The 25638-nt window shown below is 47.3% G+C and overlaps 1 protein-coding gene across 2 annotated transcripts in view; it reads left to right on the forward strand.

Annotated features, from left to right (window-relative positions):
- Positions 1 to 25638, forward strand: part of sned1 (sushi, nidogen and EGF-like domains 1) — a 229237-nt gene that overhangs the window by 54847 nt on the left and 148752 nt on the right. For both annotated transcript variants that reach the window (XM_041181506.1, XM_041181515.1), the window contains exon 2: positions 1852 to 2139. In XM_041181506.1, the coding sequence (XP_041037440.1) occupies positions 1852 to 2139 (288 nt within the window). The remainder of the gene's footprint in view (positions 1 to 1851; positions 2140 to 25638) is intronic.

Raw genomic sequence — 25638 nt, forward strand, 5'->3', positions numbered from 1 at the left:
CCCCCCCCGCCCCCCCCAAACCAGCTTATATTTCACCCCTTTCCTATTTTTACTTAGTTCTGTTGAAGGGTCAACTGTGCTCTCCTCCGCCGATGCTGCCAGACCTGCTGAGTTTTTCCAAGTATTTCTGAATCGTTAGTTGGTTCTTGCTCTGGAACTCCTATGAAAACTTCTCCCGAAGGTATTGTGAGTTTTCAAGAAAGTACGTTTCTGAATTGACAATGGATTTCCTAATGGAAATGTCTCAATTGCTGTCTAGCTAGTCCCCACCACTTAAATGGAGGCCACTTAGCACAGGCAGCCATCTATATCAGATAAATGGTTCTAACAGTTTGCTAATTAGCTGGTTACAAATGCAGTGTTTATAACATATTGCAATTTTGCAAGTTCAACAGGTATTTACCCATACCTACTGATTTAAAAATCTCTACTGATTTCACCCAAAGTTACACCTTCAATAAAAGAAAGCCTTGCACTTATTTATTGCCTTTCATGACCACAGGATGCCCCAAATCATTTTACAATGGAGTAATGTTAAAGTGTATTCATTGTTGTAATGCAGGAAATGCAGCAGCCAGTTTACACATAGCAATGTCCACAAACAACAACATGATAATGACCAGGTAATATTTTTATTTGTGATGTTGGTTAGGGGATAATATTAGCCAGGACACCAGGGAGAACTCCCATATTCTTCTTCAAAATTGTGTCATGGAATCTCTTATGTCTAACTGAGAGAGCAGACTCAGATGTGAGAGTGCTACCAACTGAGTTATGGCTGATTGAAGCTATTCTATCAACTGTTCACATCTGGTTAACATGCGATAACTACAAAAACAACAACTTGCATTCATATTGTGCTGATACTCATAAAATATTCCACAGCACTTTCCTTCATGATGAGATTCTGGATGTAACTGTGAACAATGAGGAGAGCTGGTTGCTAAATAGCAATTTCCTTTTTTAAAAAATATGTTGGTTACTTAGCTTTTTGGTTTTTCTATCCTGTAAGCCAATCACAGTAACACCAGCAAGTCCATTAAAAGTAGTGAGTGTGGCACTATAAAGTGGGTGGAGGATGAAGATACAGAAGAGTCTAGGTTGACGGCTTTTGGAGTAAGACATCATAAAAGACGTTTGCTTTCTCAATTCCAACACTTGGTCCACATGATTTACAAACCTTAAAATCCTTAATTGTCAGGATCTCAGAGGCTGTGCATCCCCCTGGTGGCTAATGTGAAGCCAGCTGTTAGTTGAAGTTCTATAGCCCACTTACACAAGTATCATTCTAATGCAATGAAATTGATTAGTGCCTTGACTTTTCTTTGCCACTAGCTCTTTCCAGGCAGCCTCAAATGACCTTAACACAGTAGACACAATGCAGCTCACCATTGTATAAAGAGGTCGGTGACAGTTAATTACCTACCCTGTGGAATTTGCAAAAGGGGAGATTAATTTGATTCTTCAGTTCATTTTCCAATTACTTAGTACAACAAATTTCCTGGAGGAAAATGAAATCAGTAAAGCCTCATCAGTTAAAGGACTGAACGCTAAGAAGTCCCCCCGGGCCAAGTGACATTGCCTTGGGTATTGAAGGAAGACAGTGAGGATATTTTGTGGTGAATTTGCTGCAGTCATGAGCTGTACTAAGGACTAGGTCAGAGGAGTTCATGTGGGTAGTTATATCTTATGAAGAAATAATATTTTGGGTTTAGGGAGTGATGGGCATCAACTTTGGAGGATGTTGCTAATAAAGTTGATAATATAACACTCTGTGAAGTTTGCTGAGGCTTTCTAATCACTTCCTCCTTTCTCCAGGAAGCTAAACATAATATTTCTTCTTCACACCAGGTGAATAATAATGGGATTATATCATTCCTGAAAGAAGTTTCCCAGTTCACTCCAGTGGCATTTCCAATCTCTAATGATCGACGAGTGGTGGCAGCGTTCTGGGCAGATGTGGACAACCGGCGGGCTGGTGATGTCTTCTACAGGGAGACCAAAGACCCTGCCATACTTCAGAGCACAACTGACGATATCAGGAGGTACTTCCCGGAGCTTGAGGAATTCAGCACCCAATGGGCACTTGTGGCCACTTGGCATAAAGTGACGTTTTTTGGAGGGAGTTCGTTTTCACCGGTAGGGGTTGATCTAGCGAGCCTTTGATAGCATATGTGCTTTGAATTCTCTATTCATTATCTGTAGTGTGAGGGCAGCCACACCGCTGCTGCTAACCAACAGCATGGTTAGGTTACCTGTCTCAGAATCTTGTTCACCCACCTCCTTATGAGCACAATGCCTGACTAACCTTGTGTGAGTTGCCATGGCTCACCAAGTGCCAACAGCGGGTCCTGGATTAGGAGTACCTGCCAATGACACAAAAAGTCTTGGCAGCAGCTTGTGGCCTGTGGGATAGCAGTGTTCAGTGTCTGACTCTGTGGGATATCGATTTTCCCCGTGGGATGTTGGTGCTCCTTGTGTGACTGTGTGGGATCTCAGTGTTCCCAGTGTGACCCTGTGGGATATCGACTTTCCCCGTGGGATATCGGTGTTCCCTGTATGACCGTAAGTGGTATCGGTGTTCAGGCTGTGACCCTGTGGGATATCAATGTTCAGTGCCTAACCCTGTGGGCTATCGCTGTTCAGTGTGTGACCCAGTGGGATATCGGTGTTCCCTGTGTGACCTTGTGGGACAGTGGTGTTAGTGTGAGATCCTGTGGGATATCGATGTTCAGTGTCCAAACCTGTGGTATATCGATGTTCCCTGTGGGATATCAGTGTTCAGTGTGTGATCCTGTGGGATATTGGTGTTAGTGTGTGACTCTGTAAGATAATGGTGTTCAGCGTGTGACCCTGAGGGATATCAATGTTCAGTATGTGACTGTGAGATATTGGTGTTCAGTGTGTGACCCCATGGGATGTCGGTGTTAGTGTGTGACCCTGTGGGATATTGGCATTAGTGCATGACCCTGTGGGATATCGGTGTTCCCTGATTGACCTTATGGGATATCAGTGCTCAGTGTGCGACCCTGTGGGATATTGATGTTAGTGTGTGATCATGAGGGATATCGATGTTCAGCATATCACCCTGTGGGATATTGGTGTTAGCGTGTGACCCTGTGGGATATTGGTGTTAGTGTGTGACCCTGTGAGATATCGATGTTCCCTGTGTGACCGTGTGGGATGTCGGTGTTCAGTGTCTGAACCTGTGGGATATCGGTGTTCAGTGTCTGACCCTGTGGGATATTGGTGTTCTCTGTGTGACCCTGTGGGATATTGGTGTTCTCTGTGTGACCCTGTGGGATATTGGTGTTCAGTATCTGACCCTGTGGGATATTGGTGTTCAGGGCCTGATCTTGTGGGATAGCGATGTTCCCTGCATGACCTTGTGGGATATGGTGTTCCCTGGGTGGCTCTGTAGGATATTGGTGTTCAGTGTCTCATCCTGTGGGATAACAGTGTTCCCTGCATGACCCGGTGGGATAATGGTGATCCCTGTGTGACCTGAGAGATATCGCAGTCAGTGTGTGATGCTGTGGGGTATCGATGTTCAGTGTCTTAACTTGTGGTTTATCAATGTTTCCTGTGGGATATTGGTGTTCCGTGTGCAACCCTATGCGATAACGGTTTTCAGTGTGTGAGCCAAAGGGATATTGGGGTTCAGTGTGTGACACTGTGGGCTATTGGTGTTCCCTGTGTGACCCTGTGAGATAACAGTGTTCCCTGTGTGACACTGTGGGCTATCAGTGTTCCTTGTATGACCCCTGGGATATTGGTGTTCAGTATCTGACCGTGTGGGATATCGGTGTTCAGTGTGTTAACATGAATATTGGTGTTCTGCTTGTGTTTGTGGGATATCGATGTTCAGTGTGTGACCATGGGGTATCGGTGTTCCCTGTGTGACCCTGTAGGATGTTGATGTTTTGTGTGTGACCCTGTGCGATATCAGAGTTCAGTATATAACCCTGTGGGATATTGATGCTGTGTGTGACCATGTAGAATATTGTTGTTAGTGTGTCACCCTATGGGATCTCGGTGTTCCCTGTGTAACCCTGTGGGATGTCAGTGTTCGGTGTCTGACCCTGTGGATATCGGTCTTCAGTGTGTGGCTGTGGGATATTGGTATTCAGTGCCTGACCCTTTGGGCTATTGGTTTTAGTGTATGATCCTATGCGATATCGAGGTTCAATGTCTGACCTTGTGGGATATCAGTATTCCCCGTGTGACCCTGTGGGATATCAGAGCTAGTGTGATCCTGTGGGATATTGGTGTTAGTATTTGACACTGTGGGATATCTGTGTTAGTGCGTGAACCTGTGGGATATCGTTGTTCAGTGCCTGACCCTGTTGAATATTGGTTTTCGGTGTATGACCCTGAGGGATATCAGTGTTAGTGTGTGACCCTGTGGGGCATTGGTGTTCAGTGTCTGACCCTGTTGAATATTGGTCTTCAGTGTACGACCCTTTGGGATTTCAGTGTTCCCTGTGTGACCCTGTGGTATATTGGCATTCGGCATGTGACTATGTGGGCTACCGGTGTTCAGTGCGTGACCCTGTTTGATATCGGTACTGGTGTGTAACCCTGTGGGCTACCGGTGTTCCCTTTGTGACCTTGTGGGATATTGGTGTTCTCTGTCTAATGCTGTGGGGTATCAGGTTTTCCTGTGTGACCCTGTGGTATATTGGTGTTCCCTGTGTGACCCTGTAAGATATTGGCATTTAGCATGTGACTGCGGGGGATGCTGGTGTGATATTGGTACTAGTGTGTGACTCTGTGGGATATCGTTGTTCCCTGTGTGACCCTATGGGATATCGGTGTTCAGTGTCTGGCCCTGTGGGATATCAGCGTTCATTGTCTGAACCTGTGGGATATCGGAGGACCCTGTGGATATCAGTCTTCCCTGTTTGACTCTGTGGGATATCGGCTTTCCCTGTGTGACCCTGTGAGATATTGCTGTTCAGTGTGTGACCATGGGAATGCGGTGTTCCCTGTGTGACCTTGTGGGGTATTGGTGTTAGTGTGTGACCCTGTGGGATATCGATGATCCATGTGCCCTTCTGGAGCATCTGTGTTCACTGTATGACTGTGGGGGATATCACTGTCCATTGTGAGATCATGAATATTGTTGTTCATTGTGTAACTGTGGGATATTGGTGTTCAGTGAGTGACCGTGGGATATTGCTGTCCAGCGTGTGACCCTTTGGGGTATTGGTGTTCATGTGACTGACCCTATGGAATATCGGTGTTCCCTGTGTCACCCTGCGGGATGTTGGTATTAGCATGTGACTCTGTGGGATATCGGTGCTAGTGCGTGACATTATGCAATATCTGAGTTAAGCATGTGACTGTGTGGAATATCGGTGTTCATTGTGTGACCGTGTATATTGCTGTTCAGTGTGTGACTGTGACATAGCGGTATTTAGCATGTGACCCTGAGGGCTATCGATGTGACCATGGGAAATTAGTGTTCATTGTGTCATCCTGTGGTATATTAGTGTTAGTGTGTCACCCTGTGGGATATAGGTGTTCACTGTCTGACCTTGTGGAATACCTGCGCTCCCTGTGTGATCCTGTGGGATATTGGTGGTAGTGTGTCACCTTCTGGGATATTGATGTTCAGTGTATGATGTTGTGGATAATGATGTTAATGTGTGACCCTGTGGAATGTTGATTTTCAGTGTGTGACTGTGTGGGATATCAGTGTTCAGTGTGTGACCCTGTGGTATATTGGCATTAGTATGTGACCCTGTGGGACATCAGTGCTAGTACCTGACACTGTGTGATATCGATGTTCAGCCTGTGACCGTGTGGGATATCAATGTTCAGTGTGTGACTGTGGCATAATGGTATTCAGCATGTGACCCTAAGGGATATCAATGTTCAATGCATGACCGTGAGAAATTGATGTTCAGTGTGTGATGCTGTGGAATATCAGTGTTCAGTGTGTGACCCTGTGGAATATCAGTGTTCAGTGTCTGACTCTGTGAGCTATTTGTGTTAGTGTGTGAACCTTTGGGATATTGGTGATAGAAATGACCCTGTGGGATATTGGTGGTAGTCTGTGACACTGTGCGATATCAGTGTTTCCTGTGTGACTCTGTGGTATATCGGTATTCCCTGTGTGACCCTGTGGGCTACCGATGTTCAGTGTGTGATCCTGTGTGATATTGTACTAGTGTGTAACCCTATAGGATATCAGTGTTCCCTTTGTGACCTTGTGGGATATTGGTTTTCAGCATGTGATCCTGAGGGATATTGCTATTCAGTGCCTGACCCTATGGGCTATTGGTGTTAGTGTGTGATCCTGTCGGATATCGAGGTTCAATGTCTGACCATGTGGGATATCGGTGTTCCCCATGTGACCCTGTGGGATATCAGTGCTAGTGTGATCCTGTGGGATATTGGTGTTAGTGTTTGACCCTGAGGGATATCTGTGTTACTGTGTGAACTTGTGGGATACCGGTGTTCAGTGCCTGACCCTGTTGAATATTGGTTTTCAGTGTATGACACTGTGGGATATCAGTGTTCCCTGTGTGGCGCTATGGGATATCAGTGTTTCCTGTGTGACCTGTGGTATATTGGTGTTCTCTGTGTGACCCTGTGGGCTATTGACGTTCGGCATATGTGGGCCACAGGTGTTCAGCTTGTGACCCTGTTTGATATCGGTACTAATGTGTAACCCTATGGGATATCAGTGTTCTCTTTGTGACCTTGTGGGATATTGGTGTTCAGCGTGTAAATCTGAGGGATATTAATGTTCAGTGTCTGACCCTATGCGATATCGGTGTTCCCTGTCTAATGCTGTGGGATATTGGGTTTTCCTCTGTGACCCTGTGGTTTATTGGTGTTCCCTGTGTGACCCTGTGAGATATCGGCATTTAGCATGTGACTACGTGGGATGCCGGTGTTCAGTGTGTGACCCGGTGTGGTATCGGTACTAGTGTGTGACCCTGTGGGATATTAGTGTACCCTGTGAGATCCTATGAGATATTGGTGTTCAGTGTCTGGCCCTGTGGGATATCAATGTTTATTATCTGAACCTGTGGGATATTGGTGTTAGTGTGTGACCCTGTGGGATATCGATGATCCATGTGTCCCTCTGGAGCATCTGTGTTCGCTGTATGACCCTGTGGGATACCGGTGTGCAGTGAGTGACCGTAGGATATTGCTGTTCAGTATGTGATCCTGTGAGAAATTGGTGTTCAGTGTCTGGCCCTGTGGGATATCGACGTTCATTGTCTGAAGCTGTGGGATATCAGAGGAGCCTGTGGATATCAGTCTCCCCTGTTTGTGTGTCACCCTGTGAGATATTGCTGTGGGTTATCGGCTTTCCCTGTGTGACCCTGTGGGATATTGCTGTTCAGTGTGTGACCATGGGAATGCGGTGTTCCCTGTGTGACCCTGTGTGGTATTGGTGTTAGTGTGTGACCCTGTGGGATATCGATGATCCATGTGTCCTTCTGGAGCATGTGTTCACTGTGTGATTGTGGGGGATATCACTGTCCATGTGAGATCGTGAATATTGCTGTTCATTGTGTGACTGTGGGATATCGGTGTTCAGTGAGTGACCGTGGGATATTGCTGTTCAGCATGTGACCCTGTGGGGTATTGTTGTTCAAGTGACTGACCCTGTGGGATATCGGTGTTCCCTGTGTCACCCTGTGGGATGTTGGTGTTAGTATGTGACCCTGTGTGATATTGGTGTTCAGTGTAGGATGTTGTGGGATATTGATATTGTGTGTAACCCTGTGGGATGTTGTTGTTAGTGTGTCACCCTGTGAGATATCAGTGTTCAGTGTCTAGCCATGTGGGATATTGGTGTTAATTGTCTGAACCAGTGGGATATCAGTGGACCCTGTGGGATAGCAGTCTTCCCTGTTTGACTCTGTGGAATATCGGTGTTCCCTGTGTGACCTTGTGAGATATCAGCATTTAGCATGTGACTACGTGGGATGCCGGTGTTCAGTGTGTGACCCTGTGTGATTTCAGTGCTAGTGTGTCACCCTGTGAGATATTGCTGTTCCCTGTGTGACCCTGTGGGATACCAGTGTTCAGTGTCTGAACCTGTGAGATATCAGAGGACCCTGTGGGATATCAGTCTTCCCTGTCTGACCCTGTGGGATATTGGCTTTCCCTGTGTGACCCTGTGAGATATTGCTGTTCAGTGTCTGACCGTGGGAATGCAGTGTTCCATGTGTGACCCTGTGGGATATTGATGTTAGTGTGTGACCCAGTGCGAAATCCGTGTTCCCTGTTTGGTGCTATGGAATATCAGCATTCAACGTAAGACTGTGTTGGATACCGGTGTTCAGTGTGTGACCTTGTGCTATATTGGTGTTCCCTGTGTGACCCTGTGGGATATCAGCATTCAGCGTAAGACTGTGTTGGATACTGGTGTTCAGTGTGTGACCTTGTGGGCTATCGGTATTTCCTGTGTGACTCTGTGTTATATCAGTATTCTCTGTGTGACCCTGTGCTATATTGGTGTTCAGTGGCTGACCTGGTGGGATATCAGTGTCTTCTGTGGTAGCCTGTGGCATACTGGTGTTCAGAATCTGACCCTGTGGAACGTCAGTGTTCAGTGTGTGATCCTGAGGGATATCGATGTTCAGTGTCGGCCCTCTGGGATATCGATGATCCATGTCTCCCTTTGGAATATTTGTATTCCCTGTGGGTATGTGTAGCATATAGATGTTCAGCTTCTGACCTTGAAGGACATTGGTGTTCCCTAATATCGATGTTCCCTGTCTGACCCTGTGGGATAACAGTGTTTAGTGCCTAACTCTTTGGAATATCGATGTACAGTGTGTGACCCTGTGGGATATCGATGATCCATGTGGCCCTCTGAAACATTTGCATTCCCTGCGGGAATGTGTGGCATATGGATGTTCAGCTTCTGACCTTGTGGGACATTGGTGTTCCCTGCTTGACTGTGTGAGATATTGGTATCCAGTGTCTGACCATGTGAGATATCGGTGTTCAGTCTGTGGCCCTGTGGGACACTGGTGATCCCTGTATGACCCTGTGGGATATCAGTGTTCAGTGTCTGACTGTGAGGGATATTGGTGTTCAATGTGTGATCGTGGGATATCGGTTTTCAGTGCATGACTGTGGGATATCGCTGTTCAGTTTGTGACCCTGTTGGATATCAGTGTTCTTCGTGTGAACCTGTGGGAAATCTGTGTTCAGCATGTGACCATGTGGGATATCATTGCTCACTGTGTGACCCTGTAGGATATTGGTGTTCAGAGCCTAACCCTGTGGGGCATTGGTGTTAGTGTATATCCCTGTGGGACATTGGTGTTAGTGTATGACCCTGTTGGATATCGGTATTCAGCGTGTGACCCTGTGAGACACCGGCGTTCAGTGTGTGACCATGTTGGATATCCGTGCTCAGTTTGGGACCCAGTGGGATATCGCTGTTCAGTTTGTGACCCTGTGGGATATCCATGTTCCCTGTGTGACCCTGTGGGATATCAGTGTTCAGCTTGTGACCCTGTGGGATATCGGTGTTCAGCGTGTGACCCTGTGCTATATCGCTGTTCAGCGTGTGACCCTGTGGGATATCCATGTTCCCTGTGTGACCCTGTGGGATATCAATGTTCAGCTTGTGACCCTGTGGGATATCGGTGTTCAGCATGTGACCCTGTGGGATATCGCTGTTCAGTGTGTGACCCTGTGGGATATCCATGTTCCCTGCACGACACTGTGGGATATCCATGTTCAGTTTGTTACACTGTGGGATATCCATGTTCCCTGTGTGACCCTGTGGGATATCAGTGTTCAGCTTGTGACCCTGTGGGATATCGATGTTCCCTGCATGACCCTGTGGGATATCAGTGTTCAGTGTCTGACCGTGAGGGATATTGGTGTTCAGTGCATGACCATGGGATATTGGTTTTCAGTGTGTGACCATGGGATATTGGTTTTCAGTGTGTGGCTGTGGGATATTGGTGTTCAATTTATGACCCTGTTGGATATCAGTGTTCTCCATGTGAACCTGTGGGGATATCTGTGTTCAGCATGTGACCATGTGGGATATCATTGCTCATTGTGTGACTCTGTGGGATATTGGTGTTCATTGCCTAAGCCTGGGGGACATTGGTGTTAGTGTATATCCCTGTGGGATATTGGTGTTAGTATGTGACCCTGCTGGATATCGGTGTTTAGTGTGTAACTCTGTGGGACATTGGTGTTAGTGTGTGACCCTGTTGGATATCGGTATTCAGTGTGTGACCCTGTTGAGACACTGGCGTTCAGTGTGTGACCATGTTGGATATCCGTGCTCAGTTTGGGACCCTGTAGGATATTGCTATTGAGTTTGTGATCCTGTGCGATATCCATGTTCCCTGTGTGATCCTGTGCGATATCAGTGTTCAGTTTGTGTCCCTGTGGGATATCGATGTTCCCTGCGTGACCTTGTGGGATATTGGTGGTCAGTTTGTGACCCTATGGGATATCGATGTTCCCTGCGTGACCCTGTGGGATAGCGGTGTTCAGTTTGTGACCCTGTGGGATATCGATGTTCCCTGCGTGACCCTCTGGGATATTGGTGCTAGTGTATGACCCTCTGCAATATTGGTGTACCTGTGTGACCCTCTTGGATATCTGTGTTCAGTATCTAACCCCCTGTGTGTTGGTGTTCAGTGTGTGACCCTGTGCGATATTGGAGTTCACTGAGTGACCCACTGGGATTTCGGTGTTCTGTGTCTGACCCTGTGGCTATCACTGTTCAGTGCGTGACCGTGTGGGGATATCCGTGTTCAGTTTGTGACATTGTGGGACATCGATGATCTTTGTATGACCCTGTTGGATATCAGAGTTCAGTGTCTGACTGAGAGGGATATTGGTGTTCAGTGTGTGACTGTGGGATATCAGTTTTCAGTGTGTAACTGTGGGATATCGGTGCTCAATTTGTGACCCTATAGGATATCAATGTTCTCCTTATGAACCTGTGGGATATCTGTGTTCAGAATGTGACCCATGTGGGATATCATTGTTCATTGTGTGGGATATTGGTGTTGAGTGCCTAACCCTGTGGGCCATTGGTGTTAGTGTGTATCCCTGTGGGATATTGGTATTAGTGTGTGACCCTGTTGGATATCGGTATTCAGTGTGTGACCCCGTGAGACACCAGCGTTCAGTGTGTGACCGTGTTGGATATCCATGTTCAGTTTGTGACCCTGTGGGATATGCATGTTCCCTGTGTGACCCTGTGGGATATCAGTGTTCAGTTTGTGACCCTGTGGGATATCGATGTTCCCTGCGTGACCCTGTGGGATATCGATGTTCAGTTTGTGACCATATGGGATATCGATGTTCCCTGCCTGGCCCTGTGGGATATTGGCGCTCGTGTATGTCCCTCTGCAATACCAGTGTACCCTGTGTGACCCTCTTGGAAATCTGTTTTCAGTGTCTAACACCCTTTGTGTTGGTGTTCAGTTTGTGACCCTGTGCGATATTGGAGTTCACTGAGTGACCCACTGGGATTTCGGTGTTCTGTGTTTGACCCTGTGGATATCACAGTTCAGTGCGTGTCCGTGTGGGGTTATCCGTGTTCTGTTTGTGACACTGTGGGCCATCGATGATCTCTGTATGACCCTGTAGGATATCAGTGTTCAGTGTCTAACTGTGAGGGATATTGCTGTTCAGTGTGTGACCATAGGATATCAGTTTTCAGTGTGTAACTGTGGGATATCGTTGTTCAATTTATGAACCTATGGGATATCAATGTTCTCCTTGTGAACTTGTGGGATATCTGTGTTCAGAATGTGACCGTGTGGGATATCATTGTTCATTGTGTGACTCTGTGGGATATTGGTGTTCAGTGCCTAACCCTGTGGGTCATTGGTGTTAGTGTGTATTCCTGTGGTATATTGGTGTTAGTGTGTGGCCCTGTTGGATATCGGTATTCAGTATGTGACTCGGTACGATACCGGCATTCAGTGTGTGCCCGTGTTGGATATCCATGTTCAGTTTGTGACCCTGTGGGATATCCATGTTCCCTGTGTGACCCTGTGGGATATCAATATTCAGCTTGTGACCCTGTGTGATATCAATGTTCCCTGCGTGACCCTGTGGGATATCGCTGTTCAGTTTCTGACCCTGTGGGATAGCGCTGTTCCCTGCGTGACCTGTGGGTTATCGTTGTTCAGCGTGTGACCCTGTATGATTGTGATGTTTGTGTGTGACCCTGTTGGATATCCATGCTCAGTTTGGCACCCTGTGGGATATCACTGTTCAGTTTGTGACCCTCTGGGATATCCATGTTCCCTGTGAGATCCTGTGAGATATCGGTGTTCAGTTTGTGACCCTATGGGATATTGATGTTCCCTGTGTGACCCTGTGGGATAGCGGTATTCAGTTTGTGAACCTGTGGGATATCAATGTTCTTTGCGTGACCCTGTGGGATATCGGTGTTCAGTTTGTGACCCTGTGGGATATCGATGTTCCCTGCGTAACCCTCTAGGATATTGGCGCTAGTGTATGACCCTCTGCAATATTGGTGTACCTGGTGTGACCCTCTTGGATATCTGTGATCAGTGTCTAACCCCCTGTGTGTTGGTGTTCACTGTGTGAGCCTGTGCGATATTGGAGTTCACTGATTGACCCTCTGGGATTTTGGTGTTCTGTGTCTGACCCTGTGGATAACATTGCTCAGTGCTTCACCGTGTGGGGGTATCCGTGTTCAGTTTGTGACACTGTGGGACATCGATGATCTCTGTATGACCCTGTAGGATATCAGTGTTCAGTGTCTGACTGTGAGGGATATTGGTGTTCAGTGTGTGACCATGGGATATCAGTTTTCAGTGTGTAACTGTGGGATATCGGTGCTCCATTTGTGACCCTATGGGATATTAATGTTCTCCTTGTGAACCTGTGGGATATCTGCGTTCAGAATGTGACCCGTGTGGGATATCATTGTTCATTGTGTGACCCTGTGGGATATTGATGTTCAGTGCCTAACCCTGTGGGCCTTTGGTGTTAGTGTGTATCCCTGTGGTATATTGGTGTTAGTGTGTGACTCTGTTGGATATCAGTATTCAGTGTGTGACCCTGTGAGGCAACGGTGTTCAGTGTGTGACCGTGTTGGATATCCGTGTTGTTTGTGACCCATTGGGATATCCATATTCCCTGTGTGACCCTGTGGGATGTCAGTGTTCAGTTTGTGACCCTGTGTGATATCCATGTTCCCTGTGTGACCCTGTGGGATATCAGTGTTCAGCGTGTGACCCTGTGGGTTATCGCTGTTCAGTTTCTGACCCTGTGGAATATCGATGTTCCCTTCGTGACCTGTGGGTTATCGTTGTTCAGCATGTGACCCTGTATGATTGTGGTGTTTGTGTGTAGCCCTGTTGGATACTGGTGTTTAGTGTGTGACTCTGTGGGATATTGGAGTTAGCATGTGACCCTGTTGGATATCGATGTTCAGTGTGTGATCCTGTGGGCTATCATTGCTTAGTATGTGACCCTGTGGGATATTGGTGTTAGTGTGTGACCCTGTTGGATATCGGTGAACCCTGTGTGACCCTCCTGGATAACTGTGTTCAGTGTCCAGCACTGTAGCATATCGGTGTTCAGTGTAGTGACCCTTTGTGATATCGGTGTTCAGTGTGTGACTGCGTGGGATATTGGTGTTGTATGTGACCCTCTGGGATATCGTTGTTCAGTGCCTGACCCTGTGGGATATCGGTGTTCAATTTGTGACCCTCTGGGATATCAGTGTTCTCCATGTGAACGTGTGGGATATCTGTGTTCAGCATGTGACCGCGTGGAATATCATTGTTCATTGTAAGACCCTGTGAGATATTGGTGCTCAGTGCCTAACCCTGTGGGATATTGGTGTTAGTGTGTGACCCTGTTGGATATCAGCATTCAGTGTGTGACCCTGTGAGACACTGGCGTTCAGTGTGTGACCATGTTGGATATCCATGCTCAGTTTGGGACCCTGTGGGATATCGCTGTTCGGTTTGTGACCCTGTGGGATATCCATGTTCCCTGTGTGACCCTGTGGGATATCAGTTCAGCTTGTGACCCTATGGGATATTGATGTTCCCTGTGTGACCCTGTTGGATATTAGTGTTCAGCGTGTGACCCTGTGGGATATCCATGTTCCCTGTGTGACCCTGTGGGATATCAATATTCAGTTTGTGACCCTGTGTGATATCATTGTTCCCTGCGTGACCCTGTGGGATATCGCTGTTCAGTTTCTGACCCTGTGGGATATCGATGTTCCCTGCGTGACCTGTGGGTTATCGTTGTTCAGCGTGTGACCCTGTATGATTGTGATGTTTGTGTGTGACCCTGTTGGATACTGGTGTTTAGTGTGTGACCCTGTGGGATATTGGAGTTAGTGTGTGATCCTATTGGATATCGGTGTTCAGTGTCTGACCCTGTGGGATATTGGTGTTAGTGTGTGACCCTGTGGGACATTGGAGTTAGTGTGTGATCCTGTTGGATATCGGTGTTCAGTGTCTGACCCTGTGGGATATTGGTGTTAGTGTGTGACCCTGTTGGATATCGGTGTACCCTGTGAGACCCTCCTGGACATCTGTGTTCAGTGTCCAACACTGTAGGATATCGGTGTCCAGTGCAGTGTCCCTTTGTGATATCGATGTTCAGTGTGTGACCGTGTGGGTTATTGGTGTTGTATTTGACCCTCTGGGATATCGTTGTTCAGTGCCTGACCCTGTGGGATATCGGTGTTCAATTTGTGACCCTGTGGGATATCAGTGTTCTCCGTGTAAACCTGTGGGATATCTGTGTTCAGCATGTGACCGTGCGGGATATCATTGTTCATTGTGTGACCCTGTGAGATATTGGTGTTCAGTGCCTAACCCTGTGGGATATTGGTGTTAGTGTATGATCCTGTTGGATATCGGTATTCAGTGTGTGACCCTGTGAGACACTGGCGATCAGTGTGTTACCATGTTGGATATCCATGCTCAGTTTGGGACCCTGTGGGATATCACTGTTCAGTCTGTGACCCTGTGGGATATCCTAGTTCCCTGTGTGACCCTGTGGGATATCGGTGTTCTGTTTGTGAACCTGTGGGATATCGATGTTCCCTGCATGACCCTGTGGGATATTGGCGCTCATGTATGACCCTCTGCAATATCGGTGTACCCTGTGTAACCCTCTTGGATATCTGTGTTCAGTGTCTAACTCCCTGTTTGTTGATGTTCAGTGTGCGACCCTGTGCGATATTGGAGTTCACTGATTCACACTCTGGGATTTTGGTGTTCTGTGCCTGACCCTGTGGATATCACGGTTCAGTGCTTGACCGTGTGGGGGTATCCGTGTTTAGTTTGTGACACTGTGGGACATCGATGATCTCTGTATGACCCTGTGGGATATCAGAGTTCAGTGTCTGACTGTGAGGGATATTGGTGTTCAGTGTGTGACCGTGGGATATCAGTTTTCAGTGTGTAACTGTGGGATATCGTTGCTCAATTTGTGACCCTATGGGACTCCTTGTGAATCTGTGGGATATCGGCGTTCAGAATGTGACCCGTGTGGGATATCATTTTTCATCGTGTGACCCGGTGGGATATTGGTGTTCAGTGCCTCACCCTGTGGGTCATTGGTTTTAGTGTGTATCCCTGTGGTATATTGGTGTTAGTGTGTGACTCTCTTGGATATCGGTATTCAGTCTGTGACCTTGTGAGACACCGGCGTTCAGTGTGTGACCGTGTTGGATATCCGTGTTGTTTGTGACCCATTGGGATATCCATATTCCCTGTGTGACCCTGTGGGATATCACTGTTCAGTTTGTGACCCTCTGGGATATCCATGTTCCCTGTGAGATCCTGTGAGATATCGGTGTTCAGTTTGTGACCCTATGGGATATTGATGTTCCCTGTGTGACCCTGTGGGATAGCGGTATTCAGTTTGTGAACCTGTGGGATATCAATGTTCTTTGCGTGACCCTGTGGGATATCGGTGTTCAGTTTGTGACCCTGTGGGATATCGATGTTCCCTGCGTAACCCTCTAGGATATTGGCGCTAGTGTATGACCCTCTGCAATATTGGTGTACCTGGTGTGACCCTCTTGGATATCTGTGATCAGTGTCTAACCCCCTGTGTGTTGGTGTTCACTGTGTGAGCCTGTGCGATATTGGAGTTCACTGATTGACCCTCTGGGATTTTGGTGTTCTGTGTCTGATCCTGTGGATAACATTGCTCAGTGCTTCACCGTGTGGGGGTATCCGTGTTCAGTTTGTGACACTGTGGGACATCGATGATCTCTGTATGACCCTGTAGGATATCAGTGTTCAGTGTCTGACTGTGAGGGATATTGGTGTTCAGTGTGTGACCATGGGATATCAGTTTTCAGTGTGTAACTGTGGGATATCGGTGCTCCATTTGTGACCCTATGGGATATTAATGTTCTCCTTGTGAACCTGTGGGATATCTGCGTTCAGAATGTGACCCGTGTGGGATATCATTGTTCATTGTGTGACCCTGTGGGATATTGATGTTCAGTGCCTAACCCTGTGGGCCTTTGGTGTTAGTGTGTATCCCTGTGGTATATTGGTGTTAGTGTGTGACTCTGTTGGATATCAGTATTCAGTGTGTGACCCTGTGAGGCAACGGTGTTCAGTGTGTGACCGTGTTGGATATCCGTGTTGTTTGTGACCCATTGGGATATCCATATTCCCTGTGTGACCCTGTGGGATGTCAGTGTTCAGTTTGTGACCCTGTGTGATATCCATGTTCCCTGTGTGACCCTGTGGGATATCAGTGTTCAGCGTGTGACCCTGTGGGTTATCGCTGTTCAGTTTCTGACCCTGTGGAATATCGATGTTCCCTTCGTGACCTGTGGGTTATCGTTGTTCAGCATGTGACCCTGTATGATTGTGGTGTTTGTGTGTAGCCCTGTTGGATACTGGTGTTTAGTGTGTGACTCTGTGGGATATTGGAGTTAGCATGTGACCCTGTTGGATATCGATGTTCAGTGTGTGATCCTGTGGGCTATCATTGCTTAGTATGTGACCCTGTGGGATATTGGTGTTAGTGTGTGACCCTGTTGGATATCGGTGAACCCTGTGTGACCCTCCTGGATAACTGTGTTCAGTGTCCAGCACTGTAGCATATCGGTGTTCAGTGTAGTGACCCTTTGTGATATCGGTGTTCAGTGTGTGACTGCGTGGGATATTGGTGTTGTATGTGACCCTCTGGGATATCGTTGTTCAGTGCCTGACCCTGTGGGATATCGGTGTTCAATTTGTGACCCTCTGGGATATCAGTGTTCTCCATGTGAACGTGTGGGATATCTGTGTTCAGCATGTGACCGCGTGGAATATCATTGTTCATTGTAAGACCCTGTGAGATATTGGTGCTCAGTGCCTAACCCTGTGGGATATTGGTGTTAGTGTGTGACCCTGTTGGATATCAGCATTCAGTGTGTGACCCTGTGAGACACTGGCGTTCAGTGTGTGACCATGTTGGATATCCATGCTCAGTTTGGGACCCTGTGGGATATCGCTGTTCGGTTTGTGACCCTGTGGGATATCCATGTTCCCTGTGTGACCCTGTGGGATATCAGTTCAGCTTGTGACCCTATGGGATATTGATGTTCCCTGTGTGACCCTGTTGGATATTAGTGTTCAGCGTGTGACCCTGTGGGATATCCATGTTCCCTGTGTGACCCTGTGGGATATCAATATTCAGTTTGTGACCCTGTGTGATATCATTGTTCCCTGCGTGACCCTGTGGGATATCGCTGTTCAGTTTCTGACCCTGTGGGATATCGATGTTCCCTGCGTGACCTGTGGGTTATCGTTGTTCAGCGTGTGACCCTGTATGATTGTGATGTTTGTGTGTGACCCTGTTGGATACTGGTGTTTAGTGTGTGACCCTGTGGGATATTGGAGTTAGTGTGTGATCCTATTGGATATCGGTGTTCAGTGTCTGACCCTGTGGGATATTGGTGTTAGTGTGTGACCCTGTGGGACATTGGAGTTAGTGTGTGATCCTGTTGGATATCGGTGTTCAGTGTCTGACCCTGTGGGATATTGGTGTTAGTGTGTGACCCTGTTGGATATCGGTGTACCCTGTGAGACCCTCCTGGACATCTGTGTTCAGTGTCCAACACTGTAGGATATCGGTGTCCAGTGCAGTGTCCCTTTGTGATATCGATGTTCAGTGTGTGACCGTGTGGGTTATTGGTGTTGTATTTGACCCTCTGGGATATCGTTGTTCAGTGCCTGACCCTGTGGGATATCGGTGTTCAATTTGTGACCCTGTGGGATATCAGTGTTCTCCGTGTAAACCTGTGGGATATCTGTGTTCAGCATGTGACCGTGCGGGATATCATTGTTCATTGTGTGACCCTGTGAGATATTGGTGTTCAGTGCCTAACCCTGTGGGATATTGGTGTTAGTGTATGATCCTGTTGGATATCGGTATTCAGTGTGTGACCCTGTGAGACACTGGCGATCAGTGTGTTACCATGTTGGATATCCATGCTCAGTTTGGGACCCTGTGGGATATCACTGTTCAGTCTGTGACCCTGTGGGATATCCTAGTTCCCTGTGTGACCCTGTGGGATATCGGTGTTCTGTTTGTGAACCTGTGGGATATCGATGTTCCCTGCATGACCCTGTGGGATATTGGCGCTCATGTATGACCCTCTGCAATATCGGTGTACCCTGTGTAACCCTCTTGGATATCTGTGTTCAGTGTCTAACTCCCTGTTTGTTGATGTTCAGTGTGCGACCCTGTGCGATATTGGAGTTCACTGATTCACACTCTGGGATTTTGGTGTTCTGTGCCTGACCCTGTGGATATCACGGTTCAGTGCCTGACCGTGTGGGGGTATCCGTGTTTAGTTTGTGACACTGTGGGACATCGATGATCTCTGTATGACCCTGTGGGATATCAGAGTTCAGTGTCTGACTGTGAGGGATATTGGTGTTCAGTGTGTGACCGTGGGATATCAGTTTTCAGTGTGTAACTGTGGGATATCGTTGCTCAATTTGTGACCCTATGGGACTCCTTGTGAATCTGTGGGATATCGGCGTTCAGAATGTGACCCGTGTGGGATATCATTTTTCATCGTGTGACCCGGTGGGATATTGGTGTTCAGTGCCTCACCCTGTGGGTCATTGGTTTTAGTGTGTATCCCTGTGGTATATTGGTGTTAGTGTGTGACTCTCTTGGATATCGGTATTCAGTCTGTGACCTTGTGAGACACCGGCGTTCAGTGTGTGACCGTGTTGGATATCCGTGTTGTTTGTGACCCTGTGGGATATCCATGTTCCCTGTGTGACCCTGTGGGATATCAGTGTTCAGCGTCTGACCCTGTGGTTTATCGCTGTTCAGTTTCTGACCCTTTGGAATATCGATGTTCCCTGCGTGACCCTGTGGGTTATCGTTGTTCAGCATGTGACCCTGTATGATTGTGGTGTTTGTGTGTAACCCTGTTGGATACTGGTGTTTAGTGTGTGACTCTGTGGGATATTGGTGTTAGTGTATGACCCTGTTGGATATCGGTGTTCAGTGTGTGACCCTGTGGGCTATCATTGCTTAGTGTGTGACCCTGTGGGATATTGGTGTCAGTGTGTGACCCTGTTGGATATCGGTGTACCCTGTGGGACCCTCCTGGACATCTGTGTTCAGTGTCCAGCACTGTAGGATATCGGTGTTCAGTATAGTGTCCCTTTGTGATATCGGTGTTCATTGTGTGACCACGTGGGATATTGGTGTTGTATGTGACCCTCTGGGATATCGTTGTTCAGTGCCTGACCCTGTGGGATATCGGTGTTCAATTTGTGACCCTGTAGGATATCAGTGTTCTCCATGTGAACCTTTGGGATATCTGTGTTCAGCATGTGACCGCGTGGGATATCATTGTTCATTGTAAGACCTTGTGGGATATTGCTGTTATTGTGTGACCCTGTTGGATATCAGTATTCAGTGTGTGACCCTGTGAGACACTGATGTTCAGTGTGTGACCATGTTGGATATCCATGCTCAGTTTGGGACCCTGTGGGATATCGCTGTTCAGTTTGTGACCCTGTGGGATATCCATGTTCCCTGTGTGACCCTGTGGGATTTCAGTTCAGCTTGTGACCCTATGGGATATTGATGTTCCCTGTTTGACCCTGTTGGATATTAGTGTTCAGCATGTGACTCTGTGGGATATCGTTGTTCAGTTTGTTACCCTGTGGGATATCGATGTTCCCTGCGTGACCTGTGGGTTATCATTGTTCAGCGTGTGACCCTGTATGATTTTGGTGTTAGTGTGTGACCCTGTTGGATATCATTGTTTATTGTGTGACCCTGTGGGATATTGTAGTTAGTGTGTGACCCTGCTGGATATTGGTGTTCAGTGTGTGACCCTGTGGGATATTGATGTTCCCTACATGATCCTGTGGGATATCAGTGTTCAGAGTGTGACCCTGTATGATTTTGGTCTTAGCATGTGACCCTGTTGTTTATCGGTGTTTAGTGTGTGACTCTGTGGGATATTGGTGTTAATGTGTGACCCTGTTGGATATCGGTGTACCCTGTGAGACCCTCCTGGATATCAGTGTTTAGTGTCCAACACTGTAGGATATCGGTGTTCAGTGTAGTGACCCTTTGTGATATTGCTGTTCAGTGTGTGACCGTGTGGGATATTGGTGTTGTATGTGACACTCTGGGATATCAGTGTTCAGTGCCTGTCCCTGTGGGTTATCAGTGCTCTGTGCATGACCCTGTGGATATCACTGTTCAGTGTGTGACCGTGTAGGATATCTGTGGTCGTTGTGTGAACCTGTGGTATGTCAATCTTCAGAGTCTGACCCTGTGGAATGTCCATGTTCAGAGTGTGACCCAGTGGGATATTGGTGTTAGTGTTTGACCCTGTTGGATATTGGTGCACCCTGTGTGACCCATTTGGATATCCGTGTTCAGTGTTTAACCCTGTGGGATTTCAGTGTTCAGTGTGTAATTATGCTTGATGTCGTGTTTGGTGTATGACCCTGAGGGATATCAGTGTTCAGTGTCCGACCCTGCAGGATATCAGTGTTCCCTGTGTGACCCTGTGAGATATCGGTGTCCAGTGTATAGCCATGCTTGATATCGGTGTTCTGTGTCTGACCCTGTGGATATCACTATCCAGTGTGTGACCGTGTGGGGATTTCAGTGTTCAGTTTGTGACACTGTGGGGTATCGGTGTTCAGTGTGTGACCATGTGGGGGTATCTGTGTTCAGTTTGTGACACTGTGGGATATTGGTGTTCAGTGTGTGCCCCTGTGGTTTAACGATGTTCACTGTGTAACCCTGTGGGACATTGGTGTAAGCATGTGCTGCTCTGGGATATCAGTATTCAGTGTGTGACCCTGTGAGACACTGGCATTCAGTGTGTGACCATGCGGGATATCCGTGCTCAGTTTGGAACCCTGTGGGATGTCGATGTTCTCTGCATGATCCTCTTGGATATCTGTGTTCAGTGTTTAACCCTCTGCGTGTTGGTGTTCAGTGTGTGATCTGGGATATCGGTGTTCAGTATCTGACCCTGTAGGACATCGGTGTTCTGTGTCTGACCCTGTGGATATCACTGTTCAGTGTGTGACTGTGTGGGATATTGGCATTCAGCATGTGACAGTGGGATATCAGTGTTCCCTGTGTGATCCTGTAGGATATCAGTGTTCAGTGTTTGACTGTGTGGGTTATTGGTGTTCAGTGTGTGAACCTGAGGAATAATAATATTCAGTGCCTGGCCCTGTCGGGCATTGGTGTTAATGTTTGTGCCTGTGGGATACCTGTGTTCAGTGTCTAATCCTGTTGGATATCGGTGCTAGCGTGTGACCATGTGGGATATCCATGTTCAGCTTGGGACTCTGTGGAATATTGCTGTTCAGTTTGTGACCCTATGGGATATCGATGTTCCCTGAGTGAACCTGTGGGATATCGGTGTTCAGCGTGTGATCCTGTGTGATTTTGGTGTTAATGTGTGATCCTATTGGATATCAGTATTCAGCGTCTAACCCTATGGGATGTCTGTGTTCAGTGTGTGACCCTGAGAGATATTGGTGTTCAGTGTCCTACCCTGTAGGATATCGGGGTTCCTTGTGTGACACTGTGGATATCACTGTTCAGCGTGTGACCGTGTGGGTGTATCCATGTTCAGTTTGTGACCCTGTTGGATATCAGTGTTCCCTGTGTGGCCCCTGGGATATCGGTGTTCAGTGTCTGACCTGTGGGCTATCGGTGTTCCCTGTGTGACCCTGTGGGACATCAGTGTTCTGTGTCTGACCCTGTGGATATCACTGTTCTGTATGTGACTGTGTGGGATATTGGTGTTCAGTGTTTGATCCTGTGGGATATCAGTTTTCCCTGCGACCCTGTGGGATATCAGTGTTCAGTGTTTGACTGTGTGGGATATTGGTGTTCAGTGTGTGATCCTGAGGGATATCGGTGTTCAGTGTCTGACCCTGTAGAATACCAGTGTTCCCTTGGTGACCCTGTGGGATATAGGTGTTCAGCGTGTGACCGTGGATATTGCTGCTCATTGTGTGACTATGGGATAATGGTATTCAGTGTGTGACCATGAGATATCGATGTTCCCTCTGTGACCCTGTGGGATAGTGGTAATAGTGTGACCCTGTGGGATATAGATGGTCAGTATATGACCTTGTGGGAAATTGGTGTTAGCATGTGACCCTGTGGGATTTTGGTGTTCTGTGCCTGACCCTGTGGGATAACGGTATTCTGTGCCTGACCCTGTGGATATCACTGTTCAGCGTGTGACCGTGTGGGATATCCATGTTCAGTGTGTGACCGTGTGGGATATCCATGTTCAGTGTGTGACCCTGTGGGATATCAATGTTCAGTGCCTGACCCAGTGGGCCATTGGTGTTAATGTGTGTCCCTGTGGAATATTGGTGTTCAGTGTCTGACCATGTTGGATATCAATGCTAGTGTGTGGAATATCCGTGTTCACTGTGTGACCATGTGGATAACGATGTTCCGTGTCTGACTGTGTGGGATATTGATGTCTAGCGTCTGACCATGTGGAATATTGGTGTTCAGTGTGTGACTGTGTTTGATATCAGTATTCATCTTGTGACTCTGGAATATTGGTGTTCAGTGTGTGACCGTGTGGGATATCGGTGATCAGTGTTTGACCCTGTGGATATCAGTGTTCAGTGTGTGACCCTGTGGGATATTGATGTTAGCGTGTAAACCTGTGAGATATTGATGAATCCTTTATGACCCTGTGGGATATCGGTGTTCCGTGTGTGACCTTCTAGGATATCGGTGTTCAGTGTCTGCCCTGTGGGATACAGGTGTTCTGTGTCTGACCCTGTGGATATCATTGTTCATTGTGTGACCATGTGGGATATTGGTGTTCAGTGTTTGACCCTGTGGGATATCAGTGTTCAGTGCCTGACCATCTAGGTTTTCAGTGTGTGACTGTTTGATACCGATGTTCAGTGCCTGCCCCTGTGGGCTATTGGGGTTAGTTTGTGACCCTTTAGGATGTCGATGATAATGTGTGACACTTTGGGCTATTGATGCTCTGTATGTGACTCTGTGGGGATATTGGTGTTAATGTGTAACCCTGTAGGATATCAGTGTTCTGTCTGTGAGCCTGTTGGATATTGATGTCCCATATGTGAACTTGTGGGATATTAATATTAATGTGTGACCCTGTGGGATATCGGTATTGTCTGTGTGACCCTATGAAATATCAATGTTCAGTGTGTGACCCTGTGGGATATCAATGTTCAGTGTGTGACCTGTGGCATATTGGTGTTTCCTGTGTGAGCCTGTGGAACATTGGTGTTAGCGTGTGACCCTGCGGTATATTGGTGTTCAGCGTGTGATGTTTTGTGATATCGGTGTTGTGTGTGTGACTGTGTGGGATGTCGGTGATCCGTATGTGACCCTGTGGATATCAGTGTTCAGTGTGTGACCCTGTGGGATATTGGTGTTAGCGTGGCAACCTGTGGGATATCGATGTTCCCTGTATGACACTGTGGTATATTGGTGATCACTGAGTGAGCCTCTGAGATGTCAGTATTCTGTGCCTGACCTGTGGGCATCACTGTTGAGTGTGTGACCATGTGGGATATTAGTGTTCAGCGTGCGACAGTGGGATATCGGAGGACCCTGTTGGATATTAGTGTTCCCTGTGTGACTCTGTAGGATATTGGTTTTCAGTGTGTGACTGTGGGCTATTGGTGTTAGTGTGTGTCCCTGCGGCATATTGTGTTCAGTGTCTGACCCTGTTGGATATTGGTGCTAGAGTGTGATCTGTGGGATACCCATGTTCACTGTTTGACCATGTGAGATAGCAGTGCTAGTGTGTGACTGTGTGGAATATTGGTGTTTTTGTGTGCCCTGTGGGTTATCAGTGTTCACTGTGCGACTCTGTGGGATATCGGTGTTCAGTGTATGACCCTGTGGGATATTTGTGTAAGTGTGTGACCCTGTTGGATATCTGTGTTCAGTGTCTAACCTTCTGGGATGTTGGTGTTCAATGTGTGACCATGTGTGATATCGGTGTTCAGTGTGGGACACTGAGGGATATCGGTGTTCAGTGTTGGACCCTGTAGGATATCGGAGTTCCCTGTGTGACCCTGTGGAATATTGGTGTTCAGTGAGTGACACTGTTGGATTTTGGTGTTAGCGTGTAAACCTGTGGGATATCGGAGTTCTTTGTATGACCCTTTGGGATATCGATGTTCCCTGTGTGACCCTGTAGGATATTGGTGTTATTGTGTGTCCGTGTGGGATATCGGTGTTCAATGTGTGACCCTGTGGGATGTTGGTGTTAGAGTGTGACTGTGTAGGATATCGCTGTTTAGTGTCTAACCCTGTGGGATATTGGTGTTAGTATGTGACCGTTTGGGATATATGTATTCAGGGCCTGACCCTGAATACATATGCCAGTGTGAGACCACGGGATATCAGTGTTCCATGTGTGACCCTGTAGGATATCAGTGTTCCCTTTGTGACCCTGTGGGGTATGTTGTTAGTGTGTGATCCTGTAGGATATTGTTGTTAGTGTGCGACCCAGAGAGATATCGGTGTTCAATGTGTGATTGTGTGGGTTATCAGTGTTCCTTGTGTCACCATAAGAGGTATCGGTGTTCAGTGTTTGACCCTCTGGGATATCGCTGTTAAAAGTCTGACCTTGTAGGATATGGGTGTTAAGGTTTTTGACTGCGTGGGATATGGGTGTTCAGTGTGTGATTCTGGGATATTGATGTTCAGTGTGTGACCCTGTGGGTTATCAGTGTTCAATGTGTGACCCAGTGGGATATTGGTGTTCAGTGTGTGACCCTGTGGGATATCAGTGTTCATTGTGTGACCCGGTGGAATATCGGTACTAGTATGTGACCTTGTGGGATATTGGTGTTCAGTATGTGACCATGTGGGGTATCGATGTTCCCTTTTTTACCCTGTAGGATATTGTTGCTCACTCTGTGACCCTGTGGGATATAGGTTTTTATTGCATTACTGTGGGATATTGTTGTTCAGGTTATGACCATGGGATTTCGGTGTTCAGTGTCTGATTCTGTGGGAAATCGGTTTTCAGTGTTTTACCATGGGATATTGGTGTTCAGTGTGCGAACATGGGATATCGGTGTTCAGTGTCTGACCCTGTGGGATATCATTGGTCCCTGTGTGATATCAATG

This window comes from Carcharodon carcharias, chromosome 2 (assembly GCF_017639515.1).
Source record: "Carcharodon carcharias isolate sCarCar2 chromosome 2, sCarCar2.pri, whole genome shotgun sequence".
In the NCBI taxonomy this organism is placed as follows: Eukaryota; Metazoa; Chordata; class Chondrichthyes; order Lamniformes; family Lamnidae; genus Carcharodon; species Carcharodon carcharias.